The following is a 22,813-nucleotide window of genomic DNA, read 5'->3' on the forward strand; positions in this document are numbered from 1 at the left end:
AACTTAGAAAAATTGTGTTGATGACTAAAGTAATTAATATTCGCCACAAAAAGTATAACTTAAATGGAAACACCAATACGTGTATTTATAAATATTTACAAAAAAAAACAATAGATTCATTATTATTAAAGTTTTTGAGTTATAGTTTTTATGGTAAATATTATCTACATATATCAATTTAATTGAGAAATGATCTCCAATAAATTAATAAGTGAAATTATATTTCATAATAAACAAAAAGTTTGCCATTGAACTTCCATCTAAACATTCCAAAATTAAGGTTTTGCACAATTTTGTATTTATACATTCTGTTTATAGCAGTATTGACGGTTGTTGAGTCAGTATTTTATTTAATACTTTGATATATAGGCGGCATTTCAGTTTATATTTTTCTAACATTTTATTTATAATTGTACTTATGGACAAAGACCTTGTTGAATATTCTAATTTTTACAACCATGCAAGAGTTTATATGATGAAAATAAGATATATTATATACCATGTTTTGTAGATTCGATCATCTCATAAAGTGAGATTATATATATAAAATAAATACTATCTACAAATAAAATTTTTTTTCATCTATCGTATTAGTCCTCCAAATCTTGATACCACAATTACAAATTGATAATGAAGAGGTTTGTTGATTGTACGTGTTAGGATCAAACACAGATTTTGGTCAATAGTAAAAAAATATGGCTAAAGCATGTTCTGGCCACCAGTATATTAGCCCAGAACGTGTTCTGGATCCTTTACATTGCCAGAATTCGTGCTGGTAATTATTGTCATAAAATGTCATATTGTCGGAAAACGTAGAACACACAGCAAACACATTCAAAGGCCCATATAATATGACAAAATATTTATTATTATCTTTTATGTCTGTCATTCAAATTTGAGATCGATTCAATGGATTAAAAATTGCAGTAAATAGTAAATAGTTGACTTTAATTTTTTACCTACCAAGCTGATAAAATCCAGATTCTTTAAAACTGGGCACAACGGGTAACACATTTTTCCGGACAAGTCTACCTCTATCACAACAAAACAAAAATTCATTATTGGGCAGTTTTTTGTGTGCTCGACGCATTCTGGTAGTATGACAAATGCCAGTATAATACCCGTTCTAGTTTAAACAGCCGGAAAGCGGTTTTTCGAAGGTTGGCATGCTGGTGGCCAGAACGCGTTTACATCAAGAAATTTGTGAAAAAGTGAGGTCTTTGCAAAGTTACTCTCTTGGTGTGACTAGCACAGGAAGACCATAAAATTTAAGGCAGTAGGTATATTTGCATTTTTTTAGATTTTGTACAGTTCCAACTTCTTCAACAGCATAACACATCTTGCATTATTACAATTGCAAAATGTGACTTTGTGACTGCAGCTCTGTAAACAGCGCAAAAGTAGCGACATAATTATAAGAAGTATCTGTAACTGTTCCACAACACAGTTGTCTTATGAACCTACGCAGTGATAAACTTCGAATATCAAATGTATTTTTGCCCACCGCTCCTCGCAAACTGCGGCCATTGATTATACGTATAGTTATTTAGCTAGTTAATGTGTATAATCAATGTTGCGGTTATGTCAGATGGGCCTTAACATAGTTTGAGCCAAAGAAGCATTTTGCCTATGAATAAAGTGAATAAATAGTCTTAATTTTGAACGCTGTGTGATTAGCACTCGCTCACCCACTTGTCTGTCCATGTACCTAATGATGTGTGTGGACCAGGTGGGCAAATCAGAATAGCCGTCAGTCATACCTCAGAAACTGGTAGAAATTAATGTAATAATAAAAGTGGCCAAGAGAAATTACTGGAAATTATTTTCGAGTGTGTAAAATGACCACTAGGGGGCGCAACAGTCATGATCAAATATCAAATTATCATTTTCTGCAGATTTTATCTAATAAAATTGTATCAAAGATAGCCGAGTTTTAATGCTAATATAATTTTATTTATTTATTTATTTTCCCTCTCTTGTTCTGGGCCTCAACAGGCTTTCACCCAATTACAGAGTAACCCGCATAATACTATACCCATTCTTTTTTGTTTTACTTTTTTCCTATCTTGTGAAATAAAGTGGTGGGGAGAAATCAAACGTTTTTTAAATGAATATTGGTTCCTCAAGTTTAATTGGCTTACCTGATTTTAGAACTCGAGATTGGGCCAAATAGATTAAGATAATATATGAATTCTTTGGTTTTACAGGCGATTCTTTTATAATATTGGACGATTTTAATGCTTATTATTTATTATATTTTTAAAAACTACATAAAACTATTTATTTAAATTACTAAAAAAAATTGAATGCTTGTTAAATTAGAACTATTTTTAAAACATTGGAACCTGAAATAAACGCAATTAAATTGAAAAATCAAGTGACCCTTGGAAACGAAAACAATTTAATTAAAGATTAATCAATTAATTACGACCCATCAATGCACTTCGCAATAAGTCTCTATCCAGTGGATAAAACGGCAGTTTCAATTTCGCCCTCGAAATATTTTGAAGAGCTGTTCTAATTATTTTCTCCATGTTTTCCCTGGTTAATAATAATAATAATAATTAATAATAATAATAATAATATATTTATCATGTTAATGTGCGGAGCACTTACATTGGTCATTGTAAAAAAAGATATAGGTATAAGACATTACTAATACAAAAACATACATACTACCACAAACAGTTCGAGCAAACATATAGCACAATACATATTAAAAAGTGTGCACGAGTGAGTTCAGAGCTGAAAGTGTCCTTTACTGGTGCTCGTTGTAAATTCGTCGAGGGAGTAGAAAGCCTTTTTGAGTAAAAAAGACTTTACTACCTTTTTGAATCTTCGCATTGGGAGTTTCCTGACGGCTTCCGGGATGCAGTTGTACAGGTGCTGAGACTGCCAGACAGCACCGTTTTGGGTTGTTCGCAGACGACAGAAGTGGGCGAAGCGAGTTTCATACTGATGGTTATCGCTACTTAGAGAAAAATTGATTACATTTTTCTTAATGTAGCAAACCGCTTCGAGAATAAATAAACAAGGGAAAGTTAGAATATTTAACTCGACAAAAGAATCACGACAATCTTCTCTGAAACTTAGTCCATGAATTACTCGTATAGCCCTGCGTTGTAATTTGAAAATTTTTGGCCACGAGCAACAGTGGCCCCACACCGTAATTGTTGTAGGCCTGGTTGCAAAAACGATTCTTTGATTCTTCCCGACAGATTACATTTTTATAAATCAGTGTTGCTTTGGAATCTTTCAACAAACCGGAAGCGCATCGCATCTAAGTTATCGTTGTTTGTTGCCGAACGATTTTCATATCGCAATAAAAGGCATCTATGGGGTAATGTTTTTTTAGAGAATGTAATGCTGCATCTGCATCAGATACCATTTGTTTATCATTTTTCGGAACCAGACTACCTACATAATCGAAGAAAAAAAAACTGATTTGAGGAAGAATTGTTCTTAAACTTATATTCGGATTTTCCGCTACTGTAGCCAAAACCACAGATATTTAAATCTGTGCCAAAACATTGAATGTATTGTCGTTTTCCTGATGGTTTTGACGGACTTTTATAATTTATAAACAAGTATAAATTTAATATACGTCAAAGGCAAATAATGAAACGTGATCGCTGTTTTTTTATAGGTATAATTCCAAGGCATATCTGATTCATTGAGAAATGAACGTTCTTATTTTGTCGATTTCTACGGTTTTGAAGAACGGAAAATTATAATTAATAGTATGAACAGATGCAGTATTTTTTTCTCTTAAAAAAACGTATTTAGACTTTTGCTCTATAATAATTTGGGGAGCTAATAATTGAAGATAAAGAAATTACCATTGAAATCCCTAGGCTGCGTCACGCTATAGGCACCACCCGGTATACATAGGACATACCTTATCTATGTATCGAACGAAAAATTATGTCACCTCCTCCTTCGGACGCCAAATACTTTTCATGCGGTGGAGAAAGGGGTAGAGAGATGAAAAATGCAATTAGTACAGCTCTCCCTGTTGACTGTGTTTTTTTATTTGAAATTGTATAACAGTAGCATTTAGTCTATATTTATATTTATATTTAGTCATTTCTTACTGTCCAAGCAATGAGTTTGATGCATTTTTATGACATGTATTTTGGTGAAGACATATAAAAATCCTGACACCGATTTCCTTGGAAAAATTACCAAACGCATTCGTTCGATGCCCAAAAAGTGAATTTGAAGCATGTTTACTGATTGCATCAAAGAGGTGTCAAACTGCTATTTACGACTTGATTTCATTCGAAAGTGTGGGAACGATTTAGCTTTTGACTAACAGGTGGAATTCACGTCCATATTCTCTGCAGAGGCTATCGGAATTTTCAAGGCATGCGAACTCGCTGAACAACAAGGATTAAGTACCATTAACATTGTTTCTGATTCTCTATCTGTTCTTTCATGCCTCTTAAGCCCGATGGACGTTCTTAACATCAAGGATAATTTCTACTGTAAACAGCTAAAATTTAAAATAAAACGTTTGGAAAGATCGGGTTCTAAAATTAAGCTGACATGGATAAAAGCTCACACTGGACTGTTACCCAACGAAAAAGTAGATTTGTTAGCAAAGTAGGCTTGCTATAAGAGACAAGAAATAGAGAACTACATAGGAATGTTAGATGGCGCAGCTATATGTCGACAAAATCTGCCCCGAAAATGGAAACTCCGATGGAACCATTTCAGCAACAATCACCGCATAGAATACACCCTAATCCATCCTTCTACTCCTAGAAAATTTTGGCACGACAACTCCAGTTTCTCAAGAAGCGAAATAGTAACAATTTGCCGACTGAAGTTCGGCCATATGCTTGCTATCCATATCATTTACATATGATGTCTTGGACTCTAACTTATGCGACGATTGTCAAGTAATAAGTGACTTAAATCACATATTCTTTGCTTGTAAGAAGTACACAAATCAAAGACAAAAGCTGTATAGAGAGTATTTTCCCACCATACAATATAGTGCACGTTTTGTCCTTAGCAGTAGTACAAAGTTTAACTATTTGCAGGGCTCTTATGAATTTTATCAAATCAAGTCAGCTGACATTTTAGATAGGTTAGATTTCGTTTTCATTTTCTCCTATTTGCGCTCTTTGAGTATCTTTACATTTTGAACAAGTCCGAGGTCTACCTGTTCTGTCCGTTAGCCACCCTGAGAGACCCCTGGGTGTGAAGAGTACATCCTATTCCACTCCTTTCTGGTCCCTCATCAAATCATTTTTCAAGAGGTGTACACTTGTACTTATAGGTCCAAATAAACACATGAGCTGCTGGCTAATGAACTTATGTTTAAGGGCCATTAAAAAAAACGATTACGATTACACTTTTATATTGTGAACTAGTTACAGAGATAATTAAGCAACGCAAGGCCCAATAAGCCGTTATGCATGTGTCATCGAATTAACGAATCCTAGCGATGGGGTTCTTTTTACCTACCTACGTATACGTTTCGTTTCGTTAGGGTTTCGCGCAGGGGCGGACCGAGACTTCAGGAGGCCCTGGGCTAATATTTGTAAGGGGGTGCTCTTACTTAATGAATTTCGGGTTATCGAAAAACAGTTTCATTTCAGTGGTTTTTCGCCTGCCGCTGTGTACAGATCGAGCTTCACTGTTTATGTGTAATCTGTGCTTTTTGAAGTTTGAACCCCACTGTACTCGTATTTCAATATTTTTCATTGTATTTATACGTAGTGCGTTTGCCTTGGACCTGTAATTTTAATAATCATTTTCTGAAGAAAATAATAGAAATAGAAATGACGATGTTTTTCGATAACCCGAAATTCATTAAGTAGAGGGCCCCCTACAAATATTAGCCCAGGACCCGTCTGTACCTCCCCTAACTCAAAAAGAAACAGAGCAAATCTTCTTCAATCAACTCCTACGAGTTCAAGGATAAGTGCTTTTGATAAGCCGCATTAAAAGTTGCGCTTCCAAATGCGAGCCAAGTATCAAAAAATTCCCCTACTGAAAACATCTACGATGCTCCGTATTTTGTTTTTCTTTTGGACCTCGGATTGGACGGAACGTCGGAACACCGCGACCTTACTGTAATTATGAAATATATCATAAAAAGAAACTCTAACGTAGATGACATGACATGTACAAATGCTCTAAGGTTTCGCCTCGTGAGTCGTGACTATGTGACCTGTTACATTTACACCGACTATTGCGCGCCAAAGGAACACTCGTGCTTTATAAAGTTTGAAAATCTAAGATAGTTTAGCATCTTATTGGACTTATTGTTTTTATTAATCCCTAATGTAGTGGTCGGCATGGGATCCCTGGGCTGCGGCTCTTAAAGCCCCTGCCTAAATCCGCCTCTGGTTTCGCTTCGCGTCTTATATTGTCATATTTACCTACTTCTCGAGTTACGGTAATTCTTTTCTTACTGTTCTCTCTCTATAGGTAACTTATGGTTATGAATACACGTTGTACCAGCGTCTTTCGCGAACGTCAAAATCCAAAAATCAATTCACGAAAGGTGAACACTCATCGGTGATCGGATCAAAATTACGTAGGTAATTGTAAACCACAGTCTATCTAAATAAATATCTATGGAGAAATAAACCTTGAATTGTGTTATCCTACACCACAAAGCTGTATGTTTCATCATCCGTTCGGAGAGTATTCACCCCGTAACCGCTATCCTGACGTGTCCTACGTCTCCAATCGGTTTAGTCCAGATAGAAAATAACTTACATTGTTCGTAGGTTACAATTTTGATTAAGAAGTTACAGGTTAATAAAGCACAAGTCAAGTTTTCTTTGCATACAACATACACACATCACAATGCTTGAATGCTCCCGAAATTAATATTGTGAAATGTTATGAAACGTGCTTATGTGCTAATTGCTTATATAACTTTGGAATTTCCGTCTTCTGTAATTCAATAGTGTTGTCAGTAAGCAACAAATAAAATTTTGGGGATTAATCAAATATTAATCTCGAAGGTTTTATCGAATCTTAATTATAAAAATTATTGTGAATATACTATTTGTCAAGAATGCATCTCGCAGAGAAAGTGTAAGCCCAATTTATTTTATATACCTACTCTCTATAGCTACTAAAATTTTATAAAATATCGATAACGTACCGACACGCATATTTAGTTCACCTTGCCATAAATAGTGCAATGAACTAGGTATAGCGACCAAGATTTGTATCATTCCATCATGCCAATAGATTGGGAACTAGACAATTTCACTTTGCTAGCTGCTCAATATTGTATTGTATCATTGAATAATAGCTTAGTGTAATTCTATTCTTACACTATGATAATAGGTAGTGTTTTTTTCTAGGTTTTTATTCAGTGATTGTATGTGTGTACACTATTTACAGAGTTACAGTTATAATAGCCTACAGGTATTCCCCAGGTTGTGCTTCGATTTCAACCCGATAAAAAGGTGTTGGATTAGCTTACTGATTTAAATACGAAACTTTGGGTGGAATTCATAGATATGACCTCGGATATTAGGTACTTAAGGCTGGACAGTACACCCGTTCCGTTGCCCGAAAATACTTGATTTCGTTCCACGATAGGTATCTTAATTCTGAGTGAAGATGAAGAAGGGGTCGAATATTCCTGTGAAAGGTGAATGCTTTAGCTAGACAATAACGCCGGGGTTTACTAAAATGCTTTAAAATAAGCTTTTTTTTAAGGGCAACGTCGAGGGCTGTTAGGGTGTCATATTTTGGAAAAGAAAAAAGGAAATAAATTTTCCTGGCGTTATTGCCTAGATATTAAGTTTACGAACGTATCTTAATTTTGGAAATTGTTCCAACTTCATTTATAAACCTCTCGCCAGGAAAGATTGCCGGTCACAGAATACCTGATCCCGGTCTACAATCTGTGTTTTTCTAAAGATGTGAGCGACTTCCGGGATAGGATCGTGCAAATGTTGAACGAAAAGTCTTTTCGTTCAACATTAGCACGATTCTATTCCGGAAGTCGCTAGCATCTTAAAAAAAACATAGATTGTAAATTGACACAAGGTGTGCTGTGACCGGCAATCTTTCCTGGCGAGAGGTATAGATAAGTTATCTTGGAAAAACAACTTAAAAGTTGTCCTCAAAAGCGCGAAAAGATAGCTTCCGCCGCGTGGCTGGTTTTATACAGATAGAAAATATGCATTATAATTGGACTAAGTTTATGTTTTTACCATCGAACACAAATTAATATTATAAATAACCAAATTTGGGGATTGACAATAGGCAACTTTACATACTCCGTTCTGTATGTACTGTCATTGAATTTATAACTATCATAAATTCAATGGTACTGTCCAGCCTTAAGTTACACACTTTACTCACACTTAACGCGTAGGTAGGTACTTAGCAACATTTTGGTATTCAAAGAAATATTGGTGCTATAGCAACGCGCGAGGAATACTATAGCAGTAAATATAAGTTCCACTAACACTAAACTAAGTGTACAATAATTACCCTAAAGTGTAAATCTAACTTAAGTAATACCTACCTATGAATTCCACCCTTTATCGTGAAGCACGTTCAAAAGGGAAATGACACGATTTAATTTTGTGCGAATGACAAGATTTTAAACGACAGTGACGTTTTAAACCCCCTATGACCAATGCCTCATCTACACGTTATGCCTCCTCTTTAGCCAATGTGTGTGCCGATGGTTATGGCCAATACGTATGGCTATCGTGTAGAAGGGGTGTTTGTGGTCACCTTTTTTAGTGTGTTGACGTCCACCCATTGGCCTTATGCCTCCTCTACACGTTACCCAAATCCCAATGTGTGTGCCAATATCTTGGCACACATATTGGCCCAGACATTTGCAACGCTGTCCACACGTTGGACATTTTCAGTTGGCTTCGATTAAGGCCACGTAAGGGACGTCAACACGCTAAAACTGGATATCGAGGTGCTAACGGCTGCTGCAGTTTATTTATTTACTGCATACTACCTAACTGCACCAAAACGGGGCGATTAAAAAGAAATGGAAAAAAAGAAGGTGGTTCTCGGATTCCACAAACAGTTTTCGGCTTGGTAGAGGTCTATAAATTTAAAAGTTTCTTCATTACTCATCGTAGCGGCACTGTAGTACAAAATTCAGATTCACAATTTGTTACAGTCATGCGATCACTCTTGCAACTGAATGCAAACTAAATGAGTGTTGCAACTGCTTGGCCAACGTGTGGATGCGGCGGCCAACACCGCGCCAGAAACCCTTTGATCTGTGTAAAAAAACCGACACCACTCGGATCTCTGGCCAATGCGTGTCCCAACACTCCAACACCTTCCAAGGTGACCACAAACACCTCTTCTACACGATGGCCATACGTATTGGCCATAACCATTGGCACACACATTAACGTGTAGAGGAGGCATTAACCGAAGCCAACTGAAAATGTCCAACGTGTGGACAACGTCACAAATGTCTGGGCCAATATGTGTGCCAAAACATTGGCACACACATTGGCTAACGTGTAGAGGAGGCATTGAAGGTCAAAAGGGAATAAAGTAGATTATTTAAATTAATAGCAAAGGAAGGAATTGTTACATTGTCCTAAATACGAGAAGTACGAGGAGAAGTAGTACTTTTTCAATTTATCTCAAAATATTTAGATCCCAAAAAGCAAAATCTACTCATATAGTCGGTATAAAATTGTCAAATTTGCAGTAGTTTTCATTAGTTCCCACACAACAGGTATTGCTATAATAGAATGTCGTCTGGAAATCTGGATAATGCTGCAAGCTTTATTGAATGGAAACACTGTGGGGCCACTGTGACCTTATAGTTGACTTTATTGAAATAAAAACACAAATAAATAAAATTATGTTTGTTTGTTGCGAATTTATTGGTTCCTTTTTGCAAGTTTCGCCGGATTAAATTTTTACCCATAAAAAGCGTTTAAAAAAGCGTCAGAGCACCTCGGTGTGACCCCACGGAGTCATTGGATTTGACCCATTTTCAATAAACTTGTTACGTGTGGCATATAAGTCTACTGTGCAAAGTTTCAACCGAATGTGTTCAAGCATTTGGCAGAGACAGAGGCGTGACTCCACCGGGGTCATTGGATTTGACCCATTTTCAATAGCCTTTTTACATGTGGCATATAGGTCAACTGTGCAAAGTTTGAACCAAATCGGTCCAAGCGGTTGACAGTTATCGTGTTCACGGACATACGGACACCATCGACTTCTCTATAAAGCTTGCATCGCTTTGCTCTGCCGCTTAATAAAGATGACTTCTTTGGGTGTATTTCTTTTAAACCTTAATTAATTCGATTAACCTTCAGTAAATTGCTTTTAGATCACCCTCTACTTGCACTCATGTTGTAAACATTACAATCAACAAATGGTAAAGCTGTCGGACTCGCGAGGTTAAATTGTGCTTTTGTCACGTGAACTTCGATACATTCCGGGTCTCAACAACTCATTGAACATATGAAAAACGTGGAAATTCTTAGGTGTTGAGAATGAAATAAACTTTTAATTATTGAACTATTTTATTATTACTGTGAACCTGTGATCGAATATCAACTTTGAAATCACATTTATATATTTATTTAAAACGGTGACATAAATTGTTTCAATAAATAAAAATTAAAAAAAGTGGATTAAAATGGAAATTATAATAACTCAAATTTGACTTTTTGTTCCATTGAAAAGCTCATAATTTCAACAAATTTGAATATATTCGCTGGCTTCAGAAATACGGGGGAGAATAAAAAAAATGTCAAATTCAGAATGACCCTATATTTCCTTATTTACCACTACCAGAGATACAGACACATGTTTATTAAACAAGCTTCTTTATAATGCTTGTTCAATAATCTGCCGTTTTCAAAATAGTACGCAGGTTCAGTTAAAACCGAGGTTAAAACAGATAGCATAATACATTCAAAAAGATAACACTAAAAAATTCAATATTGATTCAAAAAGATTTTTTTAAAGTTTTAGAAAGTTCGTAAAAGTTATAACAAAAATTAAAATATTGAAAATTCTTTCGAGAATTCTTTATTATATTTATTCTTAAAACGAATTATCAACAATCGTTATAAAGAAACTTTTGTAATAAACATTTTTGTGTGTTCAATTGATTCTCCGGCAGAAAATAATGAAAAAACAAAGATAATACGACAAATCATGTAAACTCCCTAGATATCTCGATTATGTAGCCTGTTTTAAAATTTAACAAGTTGACTACAAGTCAAGGTCTTGTAAATTCAAACCACAATCACATACAACAAGGTTAAACAACCAGATTTCTAAAAATATGTACCTACTCGCATTTTTCTTATCTCCTTTGGTTTTTTCATCTACTAACGTCACTGGTATGTTCCCAAAATCTCCTCGCCCAAAAACCCACGTTTCATACGTCACATTCGTACGCACCTGGGCGGGCAGGGCACCCCCTGGTTACAGGCCTATATATTTAGAATAGTGGCACAGATATAAGTGGGTATCCCGTGCCCGTCTTTAGAAACGAAATGCCGACGTAGCCGCAGAAGACGGCATATCATCCCCGGTCAATTAGACGGAAGGAAGTATAAACATATGGTCATAATAATTCTTCTTATAGTACAATGTTAATACGCAGGGGCGTCGCTAGGAAATTTTCCAGGGGGGGGCAGCGTGAGATTTTTTTAATGAGGTTTTAAAGGGGCAATTTGGGAACATATATCTATTATATACAGAGTGCCCCAACGAGAAGTATACAGAGGGCTTTTAGGGTATTAAATTTAGAAATTTCGAAAAATCCTCGAACACGTCAATTTTGTATTCGAGGGGGACAACTTTTGGAATACAAATCACGAACCCAAGTCTTCACCCCTCTACGTAGGGAGCTTAACCCCTAAAATTTTAAATGGAATCCTATGGCAAATGGCACATTATTTGAAAGCCAATTTAATCGTGATTACTAATCTGCTTTGCTTTTTAAATTCTATTGATTCTACATATAAAAATTATAGGAAATTATCGCAAACACATTCGACGTGGATTGCTTGCAAAAATTTCTACAGTTTGGTTTATATAATAATCTTGATTTTTGAAAATCATATCACGATGAACACTCATCATAGCCAAACCATGAAGACGGGCTTGTCCCATGGTACTTCTTAGCCACGTCTTTATCCTCCTTAGTCCACTAAATGACCGCTCCACCGTACATGTTGTGCACGGCAGACAAACTAAAATCTGCAGAGCTGTTTTAATTTGCGGAAAGAACTCGTCTGCCTCTTTTAAAACATCCACCACGGTCAACTCGTCGATCGTTGTATCCACTTTATTCGCCCATAGATTTCGCCAAAGCTCTAGGTATTTCACTCGAAATGTTAGGAAGGTTATAAATGTGATTTTAGATAAAATCATATAAACTGCACATGTAAACGTGGACCGTGGTAAGTATATCACACGTTTTTATAAGCAAGGTTCTGTAATTTTTGTGTTCATTTTTCATTTCCAGGGGGGGGCAACTGCCCCTCCCTGCCCCTCGCTGGCGACGCCCATGTTAATACGACCTACAAACTCATATCAAATTGTAGTGTAGGTATCCACTGGTGTGATAAATATGTACCTACTTAGATAAAAAATAATCTCAACAAACAGGTGTAGTTATTAATGAGTATGAGCACCTATTTCAAGCTTATTCAATTTGATAAGATAACATTTCCGCGCTATAAATCATCAAACCTAATGTATAATGTAATTAATTTATTGTGTGTCATTCATTAAATTTACCGTTTGCAAAATTGCAATGTTTCGAGGTTTAGAGACAGCAACGATTCCTTCACTCAACGGAAAAAACACTTATGGCCGTTTGCATCGACAATTTTAGCGGGGCTTAGCTTAAGCGTAGCTTAAAATCTATGACAACCATTGTCTCAATAATCGTTGCCATGGATTTTAAGCTACGCTGCAGCTAAGCTCCGCTTAAATTTGTCGGTGTAAACGGACATTAATGTTGTAAATCAAATTCCTGGATTTTAGATTCGGAGAGGAGGGTGAACCTTCACTGCACTCACCTATTATATACCTATACTATACAGTGAATTTTTTTTAAATGCGAACATAGGAGATTGCATGCAATGTAATTTCCCTATGTTCGATTTAAAAAAACACATCAATCTATTGAGTCGTTCAAATGAGTAGTAGATACAATTGACAGCTGTCATATTTTTAAAAATACCGCCGTGCAATTTAATTTCGAAATCGGTTAAGTGATTGCTTAGAATGCCAAGAAGGACACTTTGAACATTTATTGTAGTTGTTTTTGTTATTTATTTTCTTATTTTCTTCATTTATGTATTGAATAGATTAAATTAATAGACTACCAGGTGCACTGACCTACAAATAATTGAAGGTTGGTTCACAATCAATTGTGATGACAGCGAGTGCCCTGCGAGGTCAAGTTATCGTAAGTTTAAGAAAGATGTATCTTAAAGTTACTATGGCCTCACATGGCTTCTTAAAAAAAAATCTTATCGAGTGCTCTTCACAGTCTTCATCATGAAGACTATAGAAACCGTTGCTGTTCATAGTCACGAAAGTTGCGCGTTTCGCTGGTGGGAATGTGAACCGCGCACACCTCATAGATTGATGCGTTTTTTTTAAAATCGAATATAGGGAAATTACATTGCATACAAAAGCGTATGTTGGCATTAAAAAAAACTCACTGTATGTTTTTTTATTGACTTGATCAATGCCACATTACTCTGGTTTATGATCTAATAAAGTTATTATTATTATTATTATGGTAGGTGTATCTTGTGAGAACTCAGGTCTAGCCTGGTTAACTAATCGCACGGATTAAAATCAAGTAACGATTAGTGTCTGTGTCTGGTGAAGTTATGTAGGGTCCTAAAAAAATAAAATAAATATAATAAAAATAAAAATTCACACACTCACATTGGAAATCTAGAGATAGTATGCAATTCGTACCTACTTACCAACATACCTATTGATGGGTACAATAGCCAACGCTATCAGGAAAGAGGAAAACAAAACAAAAAAAATCATTATAATAATTCCTGTAATTTTATTAAATGGAGTTTATTGTGTAAGTGTTTCTTTAGCTTTGCGTTTGGGTTGAATACGAGTGGGTTGTGATAACGTGGTGTGTTTCTGTGAAGAAGGAGTTTTGTGTTTTTTAATTGTATTTATGGTGTTTCTTTGTTCCTGAGGTCGTATTTGTGAGGTTGCTTGGGTTTTTGGTGGGGATATTACAGTATTGTGTGAGCCTGTGGTGCTGTTAAGGTTTTTGCGCTTCGGTTGTATACGAGTGGGTTGTTTCTGAGAAGAAGGAGTATTGTGTTTTTTAACTGTGCTAGGGCGTGTAACTTTATTGGATGGACCTGTCTTTGTGGTACATGTTGCGTTACTTGTATTTATGGTGTTTCTTTGTTCTTGAGGTTGTATTCGTGAGGTTGCTTGGGTTATTGATGGAGATATTACAGTATTTTGTGAGCTAGTAGTGCTGTATAGGTTTTTGCGTTTGGGTTGAATACGAGTGGGTTGTGATAACATGGTGTGTTTGTGGGGAGAAGGAGTTTTGTGTTTTTTAGCTGTGCTAGGCCATGTAACTTTATTGAGTGAGGGCGTCTTTGTAGTGCATGTTGCGTTACTTGTATCACTAGCTTACTAGCATGTAAGCTAGTGATACCTTGTGTAAAGAATGCAGGAGTGCGATCTGGTGAATTAAGAAGTTCAGTAAATTGTTGTGCAAGGTAAGAGTGAGTGTAGGTAAAATATTTCCACCAAATGTTGTGAATGTTATCAATGCCTGGACTTTTCCAGTTATGTAAGTGATTAATAGTTTGAATGATGTCTGTTGTAGTGATGTTTGTGTTATTCATAGGAGTAATGTATTCAGTGCGTGTGGTTTCTGTGGTAATCCACGGGGCGTGTTATTATTATTATTATTATTATTATTATTAATTACTTGATATATTTAATTGACGGTAAAACATCTGAGAATGCACAAAATGGGCAGCAGAATTAAGCGCATTTAAATTGTTTTTGTTTTTTTAATAAATTCGTGTCGTTATTTTTTGTAAAGTTGGATCTGCAGATTGATCGCCAAAACTACATTAAATCGATTTTAAACATGAATAACTACACAAACCAAGTAATACAACGTTTCTCTGGGCCGTCGGATGATGACGTCACTCGGTAGTACTTTGTTTTTGTATTTTAGTTGTTGTTGGCTAACCCTAACCTCATTTTTTGTGGAGCACCCTGTATATTTTTTTCTAAAAACATAGAATATTAATTCTCTATATACAAATATACACACAACTCGCAACATTCAAGTGAATTAAAAAAAATTCAAAACAGATTCACAAAGATTAAGTTGGGTCTCCATGTTCTGAGGATCGCTTCTACTTGATCTCAAACTAAGATATTAAAAAAATGAGCCAAATCAATTAATATACAGGGTGTTGGCGAATTCTAAAAATTAGTCAAGATTACTCTGTCTATTTTAAGCAGATAAAATGTATTTGAAAAAGTTGTTTGGAATTGAAAAAGTTCTAGAAGACCAGCCCAGGATTAAGGGGGGGGGGGGCTACAGCCCCAGGCCCCGTGCCTTCAGAGCCCCAGTCTAAGGATGTACTATTTATGATTTATACAGATTTTGTCTCCTTTTTTTAAAGCGGTTTTCTAGTAGGTATGTCATAATATATTACCATTACTGTTTTGCTATTCCGAAAAATCTGTAGCTGTAGGTATTCGTATCCGTAAGCTTAACCTTCACTTTAGACAGTATTAGTACCTACCTATATAAGTATATATCAGGGCATTGTTTAGTATTTAAACAATGATCAGGGTATGTATTGTTAAGTTCGACATAAATTCCTTTTAAACAGCATTCCAGAAATTAATGGGAATGCCAGCGAATGCTTAATTGGACTGTAGACAAACACCTTCTTAATATTTTAAAAGTAAGTTGGATTGGATTACGCATTGCACTTTGCACAGCCTACATTTCCGACAATAAAAATTAATATCGTTAAATTTGGCGTTTGTTGAAATTATAACCTATTTTGTATAGGAATAGGGCCCCTCTAATATGTTTAGCCCCTGGCCTACAGAAACGTTAATCCGGCCCTGTAGAAGACCTTAAATTTTCATACAAATCTTTGATTTTTTCAACAGCATCCAATACTTTTGCACTCATGTTTGTAGCAACAATCAAAGCAGGCTGATTTATATGAAATTTGAAAGTCTAACAACTTTTTTAAATACATTCTTGTTACTATATATGTTAAAATAAAAACAGTTTACTCCGGGGTTTACTCCCGAGTTTACTCCTGACTAATTTTTAGAATTCGACAAAAAAACACTCTGTAGGTATATTAATTTGGCTCATATTTTATTATCTTAGTTTGATACTAAGCAGGAGCGATCCACAGAACATATGATATGATCCAAGGCATGGCCTAATAAGAGTAAACCTCTCGCCAGGAAAGATTGCCGGTCACAGAACACTTGATGCCGGTCTACAATCTATGTTTTTCTAAAGATGTGAGCGACTTCCGGAATAGTATCGTGTCAATGTTGAACAAAAAGACTTTTCGTTCAACATTGGCACGATCCTATTCCGGAAGTCGCTCGCATCTTAAGAAAAACATAGATTGTAGATCGACACAGGGTGTGCTGTGACCGGCAATCTTTCCTGGCGAGAGTTATATATTAGGCCATGATCCAAGGTATGTACCTACGCTGTATGTGCTGTGCACTCAATCCGTGGACACACTGTACGTATGAAAACTACCTGTGGCTTTTTGCATTCATTTTTTTACTTTGATATTGACCATTTGACCTACACACTTTACTGGGCAGAAAGGAAAGAAATGATTAGATAATCAGAAAGTTATCTCAACGACTTTATTTGCTATAAAAAAAACACATTTTTCTTTGAAGCACTTAGGTGGAAAAAATTAGCTCGTCGCTCGTCTACATAATTAATACTCGACTTGGATGACGTATATTTTCCTAATCTATGCATACTAGTTCGTCCTTCATCGGGGTAATTTACTTCTAATTTTCAAGTTCATCGAATTGTATTCCCAGAATGAATCATCAGAATTTGTGAAGGAGTTTGACGCTCAATACTGCTTTCCATTTCTCGGAAACAACGTTTCTCTTGTTATGCATTCTAAAAATATCATAGGTCGACATTGACGTCATTGCGACCAATCACAACACGAGGAAACAAGGACGTGTGCTACTTGGAACGTATGAAACGAAGATAGCGGTAGTTATCGCTGTTTGTAACAACGGCGCCACTTTCTACCTTTCGGCGCCTCCTAATTCACCAAACAGATTTTGCATTTTATTCCGTTTCTTAGCTTGAAAGTGTTGGCACACGGTTGTTACGTGTGCTGCTGTAAAAGTAAACGCCTTTAGCTTTGAAACAATTTTAAGAACAGTTGGCTTTATTATTCAAACGTTTACGCCTTTAAATCTTTAATTTGTTTATTTAAATCGACAAACAGGTGCTTCGAACGTTTGAAAAAGGCATCAAATAAGGGTAAGTGCTATTTAATCTGCTTCAATTTATGCGTTGTTTTGTGCCTATAAAAACAAATTGTCACCGAGGCAAATTCCGTCACACTTATGATTTACAAGTACTATGAAGTAGGTATGTTATGGTTAACGCGCCGTGCCCTTGACGAAAATATCGTATCAAAGCGTATTTAGGTAATTATTTTAAGGGAAACTTGTTGATTTTTCCTGCTTTTCAGTTAGCGGAGAGTAGGCTGTCATTACAGTTATAATTTTTTATTTTCTTATGAAACAAACCGTACCCTCCCCCCTCCAACAATCCTGGGATTTACCCGTGAATCGGCAATTGTGTAATTCGCGTGATTACTTTTACACATTGAATAATGGTATGCTGGAATTAAGTACCTACCTTTACCTATGCATGCAATTATATTTAATTTATGTTATGGTTTTGATCATAGAGAATAGGTAAGTATACAACAGAGACAAAAATGGCAAACAAATGTAGGTATTGCATCATATTTTGAAACTTGATGGATAATAATGCTAAATTTTGAAGTGGGGTGATAAGGGGAGAAATTATTCTACCATCGTCTCAAAGGTTGTTGCCGTTTGTTATTTTACTCGCATAGGTATAAAATTATAAATCGGAAAACTTGGTTATAATTATAACATTCCATTTGTGTTTTTAAAAAAAACTACCGACTAAACAAAAATGTTTAACCTTGTACACATAGGCAACACATGCACAAGTAAATGGGAAATCACTGTATGGAATAATTTTCTGGGGAAACTATTTTTGTTGAATTGGTGTACATCCGCCATTTTTAGGATTAGTAGTTCAGTAGCGTACCTAACCGGTACTTGATATAGATGTGTAGACAGGGGTGGCACGTTTACATTTAATACAAATTCATTCACGAACTGGCAATTTCCTACTGCCATGTTTTCGTTTTCATTTTTCTTAAGTATTTTATTACTTATTAAATACTGGATACCGATTTTATAACTACGCTAACCCTTGAATATTCGCAGCGGAACAATTTATAATCGTAGGTATTTTACGAATATTTTTGTGAACGAATTAAAATTTTGTCTTTAGTGAGTATTGCGAAAATTATAGATGAAGGTATTCTTACCCTTGCAAACCCAACGCCTAATACAGGATGCTGTAAATCTTGTGGTATTGCATTGGGCAACTTTCGGACTTATCGATTGTTAATGTTTTGCAGTTTTAGGTACAGATTAAAACTCTCTTTTAGAGAATTTGAAAATAGCAACAGGAAAAACTGCGGGCTCAATATCATAGCAATCGAGATATTTCATTCCCTAGCTAGGCCATGTAATGTATCGAGTTCGGACTTTCGCTAGATTATTCCCTATGACTTTGATGTGTAACAATTCAATATAACTCTTCTCTGTGGTCTAGGTCGAAAGTTTTAGAGCAAATTGTACCCAAAATTATTCTTTACAAATGAATTAGGAGTTGTATAAGCTTTCAAACGCATTATCTTGATGCTGAAAGAGTACATCACGTGCACATTTGATAACCGCATGTGTATGATTCAAAGATAATTATTTTTCTGAGACCACATGAATTTTGATCAAAACATGTCAAAATCGTTATTTGTACCAAGATCGCTGGAAAAGAACTAAGAGCATTATCTCAATGCTCAAGACATGAATTTGATTTTTGTTAACTATAAAATGTATTTTTTAAGATTAAAATAAATTGTCGTTAAAAGTGATTGCAATACTGAGGGTCCTTCGATATTTCGTTGTATCGGTTTATTTCAATAGGAAATGATAGCGAAAAAAAGGGAACAGACGCAGTTACCAAGAGAAGATTAAAATGGTTACTAAAGCCTACAGCTACTCCCATTAAAATTTTACTGGTATATTCATCCACGTAGCCGCATTCTTATATTTATATTTTTTATTTTTGAGTTTGTCCTATTGAGATAAAATTTTGTATGTTAGTTTTTATAACGACCGCAATATTTAATTTTTTTTCAAATTTTTTAACTGGAATTGTAAATTTTTTTTTATTTTAATTATTTAGTTATTTTAATCAGTAAGCAGAACTGTAAAGGGTACCCATGGAATCCAACTAGATGTGGGACATCCTGTATAATAATCTATTTTTAAAAATGCCAATTCAAACACCGAGATTGTTTAAGGGTCATCATAAGCTTCATTCAAACATTGTTTAAATATCTTAAGAAAGTCGATATTTTTTTTAAGAAAAACAAAATTTGTGATTTTTGGAGAATAAACTATTCCTATAAATGATAAAAAGAATCATTACTAATGAAAGGCTCCTTAAATAGATTTGATTTGTACCACAATTTAATCATGATTTAAAGCAATGACTTTAAATTGTATTACCGATTGAATCAATACTATAGGAAACGAAATATTCTTATTTGCTTGGCATTCTATTGGACCTGAATTATCAAAATCGCTCATTTTTATGAGGATTGAAAAAAGTATACTATATAATGTAATAATAACAGTAAATTAGAACCCAACACTACAGTTTCAATTTCACTTGGTGTATGAACATAATAAATTTAGCGGGTAATTTTGTATTTAATTTATGTTTAATAAGGTGTAAGTTTTGTTTATAAAATGTTAGTGTGTCACTGAGAAATTATTTGTTTTTTTTTGTTTCAGGTTGAGAAGCATTCCAAGCGCTCAACTCTTTCCTCTGTAAGAGTTCAGAGAAGCCATCATTTCTAGTCCGCAAAAAAGCCAATTACCTTTTGTAAGTTCATTACTGCTTGATTTTGCCCAAAAAATAAATTTTACAATTTACTTGGGTACACCATCTGGCATAGCTGCGATTGACAAACCTTTAAATGGCCGCATTGTTTCAGATTCTTGAAAAATGGCTTTGTTCATCGCTACCGTCGTCCCTAGTGGATCATGGCGAGAAATCATCCCTGAAAGCAAGCAAGTGTATAAATCGGGATATCGAAAAGATAAACTTAATCGATCCCGAGTTATTCGTAAACCAATCTATGTTACCTACGCATCTGAGAGAGGCCTCGTGCCGTGTTTTGATTACGCCCGCAGCAAGAAACTTGCGCCAAGTAAACATGTAGTAGCGTATGGTATAAATTGTAAATTGTATGTTTTTTAGGGCGGCCCCAGTGTTTTAAAAGAGAATTTGTCAAATATTGCTCCCCAAGTGAAAAATCCGAGATTGCAAGTGAAAATGGAAATGTTCGGAGATCTCTCCGAGTTGTGCCAGCCCAGCGTTGCAATGGCACAACAAAGTGCTACAGATGAACTTAATACACCTGTCTTTGGTAAATTGGTTTTAAATCGCCCTAATATGTTTTTTAACGCACATCTTGCAGAAAAGGCGCGTTTCAATTATGATCGCCCACTCTCCAGGTCTGATCTTCTTGATGTTCCTGCTTCATTAGAAGATCCGTTCAATTATAAACTAAAAAATGAGTTATCCAGTATGAATACTGTAAATATAAATGATACAAATAATATTATTATGCAAGAAGACAGCAATGTTTTGCTAGAAAATAGTGACATGACCAACATGCCGAACATGATAACCACCGACACTGATCAGTTGAATTATGTAGTACTCGGTAGTCCAGGCTTAAATGACCAACAGCCTAATGATCATGTTCCGTGTCATTTGGAATACAGTAACGTATATTCTAATAGTAATAATACAGTAACCCCAGTTTATGAACTAGTTTGTGATTATGAAGAATATTTACCTACAGTGAACAACTACACTGATATTTTCTTCAATAATAATAGCAACACCAATGATGAACAATCTCACAGTGATCAATACATTAAATTAGAAACAACTTCAATATCCAGTCCCGATTTATCAAAGAGCTCTGCCGACTGCAGCAACAGCAACTCTAGGCTTACACTAGATCTCGATACAAAATACAAAAACTTGGATTCTCTAGATACACCAGACGTAATAGAAACAATAGACGCAATAGAGTCTGAGAAGGCATTCAACATACTAAATTTTATTACAGAGGAGGCAAGTGAATTTTCAAATCATTTTCATGCAAGTTAACTAAGAGTTTTTTTTCAGGAATTTGATACAGCCGAACCAATATTTTCGCCATTAGATGTACCATCATTCTTCCCAACTACATCCGATGATTCACATTCAGTCACCAAACAGACACGCAAAAGGAAACTCAAGACCCACGATTCGGATGACGAAGACTATGTACCACCTCCATCTTACCAACGAATATTTGGGTCTAATAGGAAGTTACCTAAATTATCTATCGATTCAGAATGTGAATCAACGCAGAGTCGCAGGGGCCGACCACCAAAGAACTACTCTACAAATGTGTCTGAATGCAGCAGCGGAAGTAATGATAGGTATAGGGAAATGAGGGATAAAAATAACGAGGCCTCACGAAAGTCGCGACTCAAAAGGAAATTAAAAGAATGTGCGCAAGAGGACGAGGCAGATGAGCTGTTAGAGAAAAACATGAAATTAAAAGCGCAAGTTGCAGAGTTGGAAAAAACTGTGAACAATTTTAGAACAAATCTTATGCAAATTTTACTGAAAAAGTGAATTATTACTGTGTGACATTTTTTTAAGATAATTAAAAATTTATAAGATCTTCGGGGGTTACTATTACATTTATTCTTAGGTATTTAGTGTTTGTTCTCGTAGTTTATTTAGAATGGTACCACATGTTTACATTTTTAATTTTGTTTGCGAATGTTGTGGATATCTATAAAGGACTTATTTTATTTCATGTCCTATAGTAGCATTTATTTTTCTTTCTATTTATCCATTTTACATTAAAATGGGCACTAATGTTAAGTTTTAATCTTATATTAATTCGTATAAATTTTAAATAAATTAAAATACAATTTTGTTGTTTAAATTATCACCTAAGTAGCATGGAAAGGTAATTTTGAGCTGTGAGATGTGAATTTGAAAATGTTTTGCCACTTTCGGTGCATCTATACCCTGGGCATGGGCAACTGCATGTGCGGAGGGCACACTGTTTCCAAGAAATATGATATGAATGACCAAGTTTCCAATACCTGGAGAGATTACATTTTATTGGAGTTTGCGTCATTTTTAGCCATTCTTGAAAACTAATTTTATACGGTAAAAAGGTACTTCCAAACCGGCGGATTATTGTGATACTTTGTATATTACATAGAACAACAAACTATATATAGTTCTGGGGTATATTATATCATTTTAGCATCCCATCAAATGTGTGTGAAGATAGCGACGGTATGACGTCATTGCGCTACAGCAGCCCGG

General features: G+C 35.3%; 1 protein-coding gene across 2 annotated transcripts; it reads left to right on the plus strand.

The window, feature by feature from the left end:
- Window positions 1–6,933: 6,933 nt before the first annotated feature.
- On the plus strand, window positions 6,934–22,289 carry LOC116167818. Of its 2 annotated transcripts, none has more exons than XM_031483360.1 (6): window positions 6,934–7,062; window positions 20,194–20,284; window positions 20,397–20,612; window positions 20,663–20,831; window positions 20,883–21,550; window positions 21,605–22,289. In XM_031483360.1, exons 3-6 carry the CDS (start codon window positions 20,541–20,543, stop codon window positions 22,100–22,102), a joined length of 1,407 nt encoding a protein of 468 aa, XP_031339220.1. In that variant the 5' UTR covers window positions 6,934–7,062; window positions 20,194–20,284; window positions 20,397–20,540; the 3' UTR covers window positions 22,103–22,289. The 2 variants fall into 2 exon arrangements, with proteins under 2 accessions (XP_031339220.1, XP_031339219.1); XM_031483359.1 differs by lacking the exon at window positions 6,934–7,062 and adding an exon at window positions 17,323–17,542.
- The last annotated feature ends 524 nt before the right edge of the window (window positions 22,290–22,813 follow it).

The sequence above is a fragment of the Photinus pyralis genome, unplaced genomic scaffold, assembly GCF_008802855.1.
Source record: "Photinus pyralis isolate 1611_PpyrPB1 unplaced genomic scaffold, Ppyr1.3 Ppyr1.4_LG4, whole genome shotgun sequence".
In the NCBI taxonomy this organism is placed as follows: Eukaryota; Metazoa; Arthropoda; class Insecta; order Coleoptera; family Lampyridae; genus Photinus; species Photinus pyralis.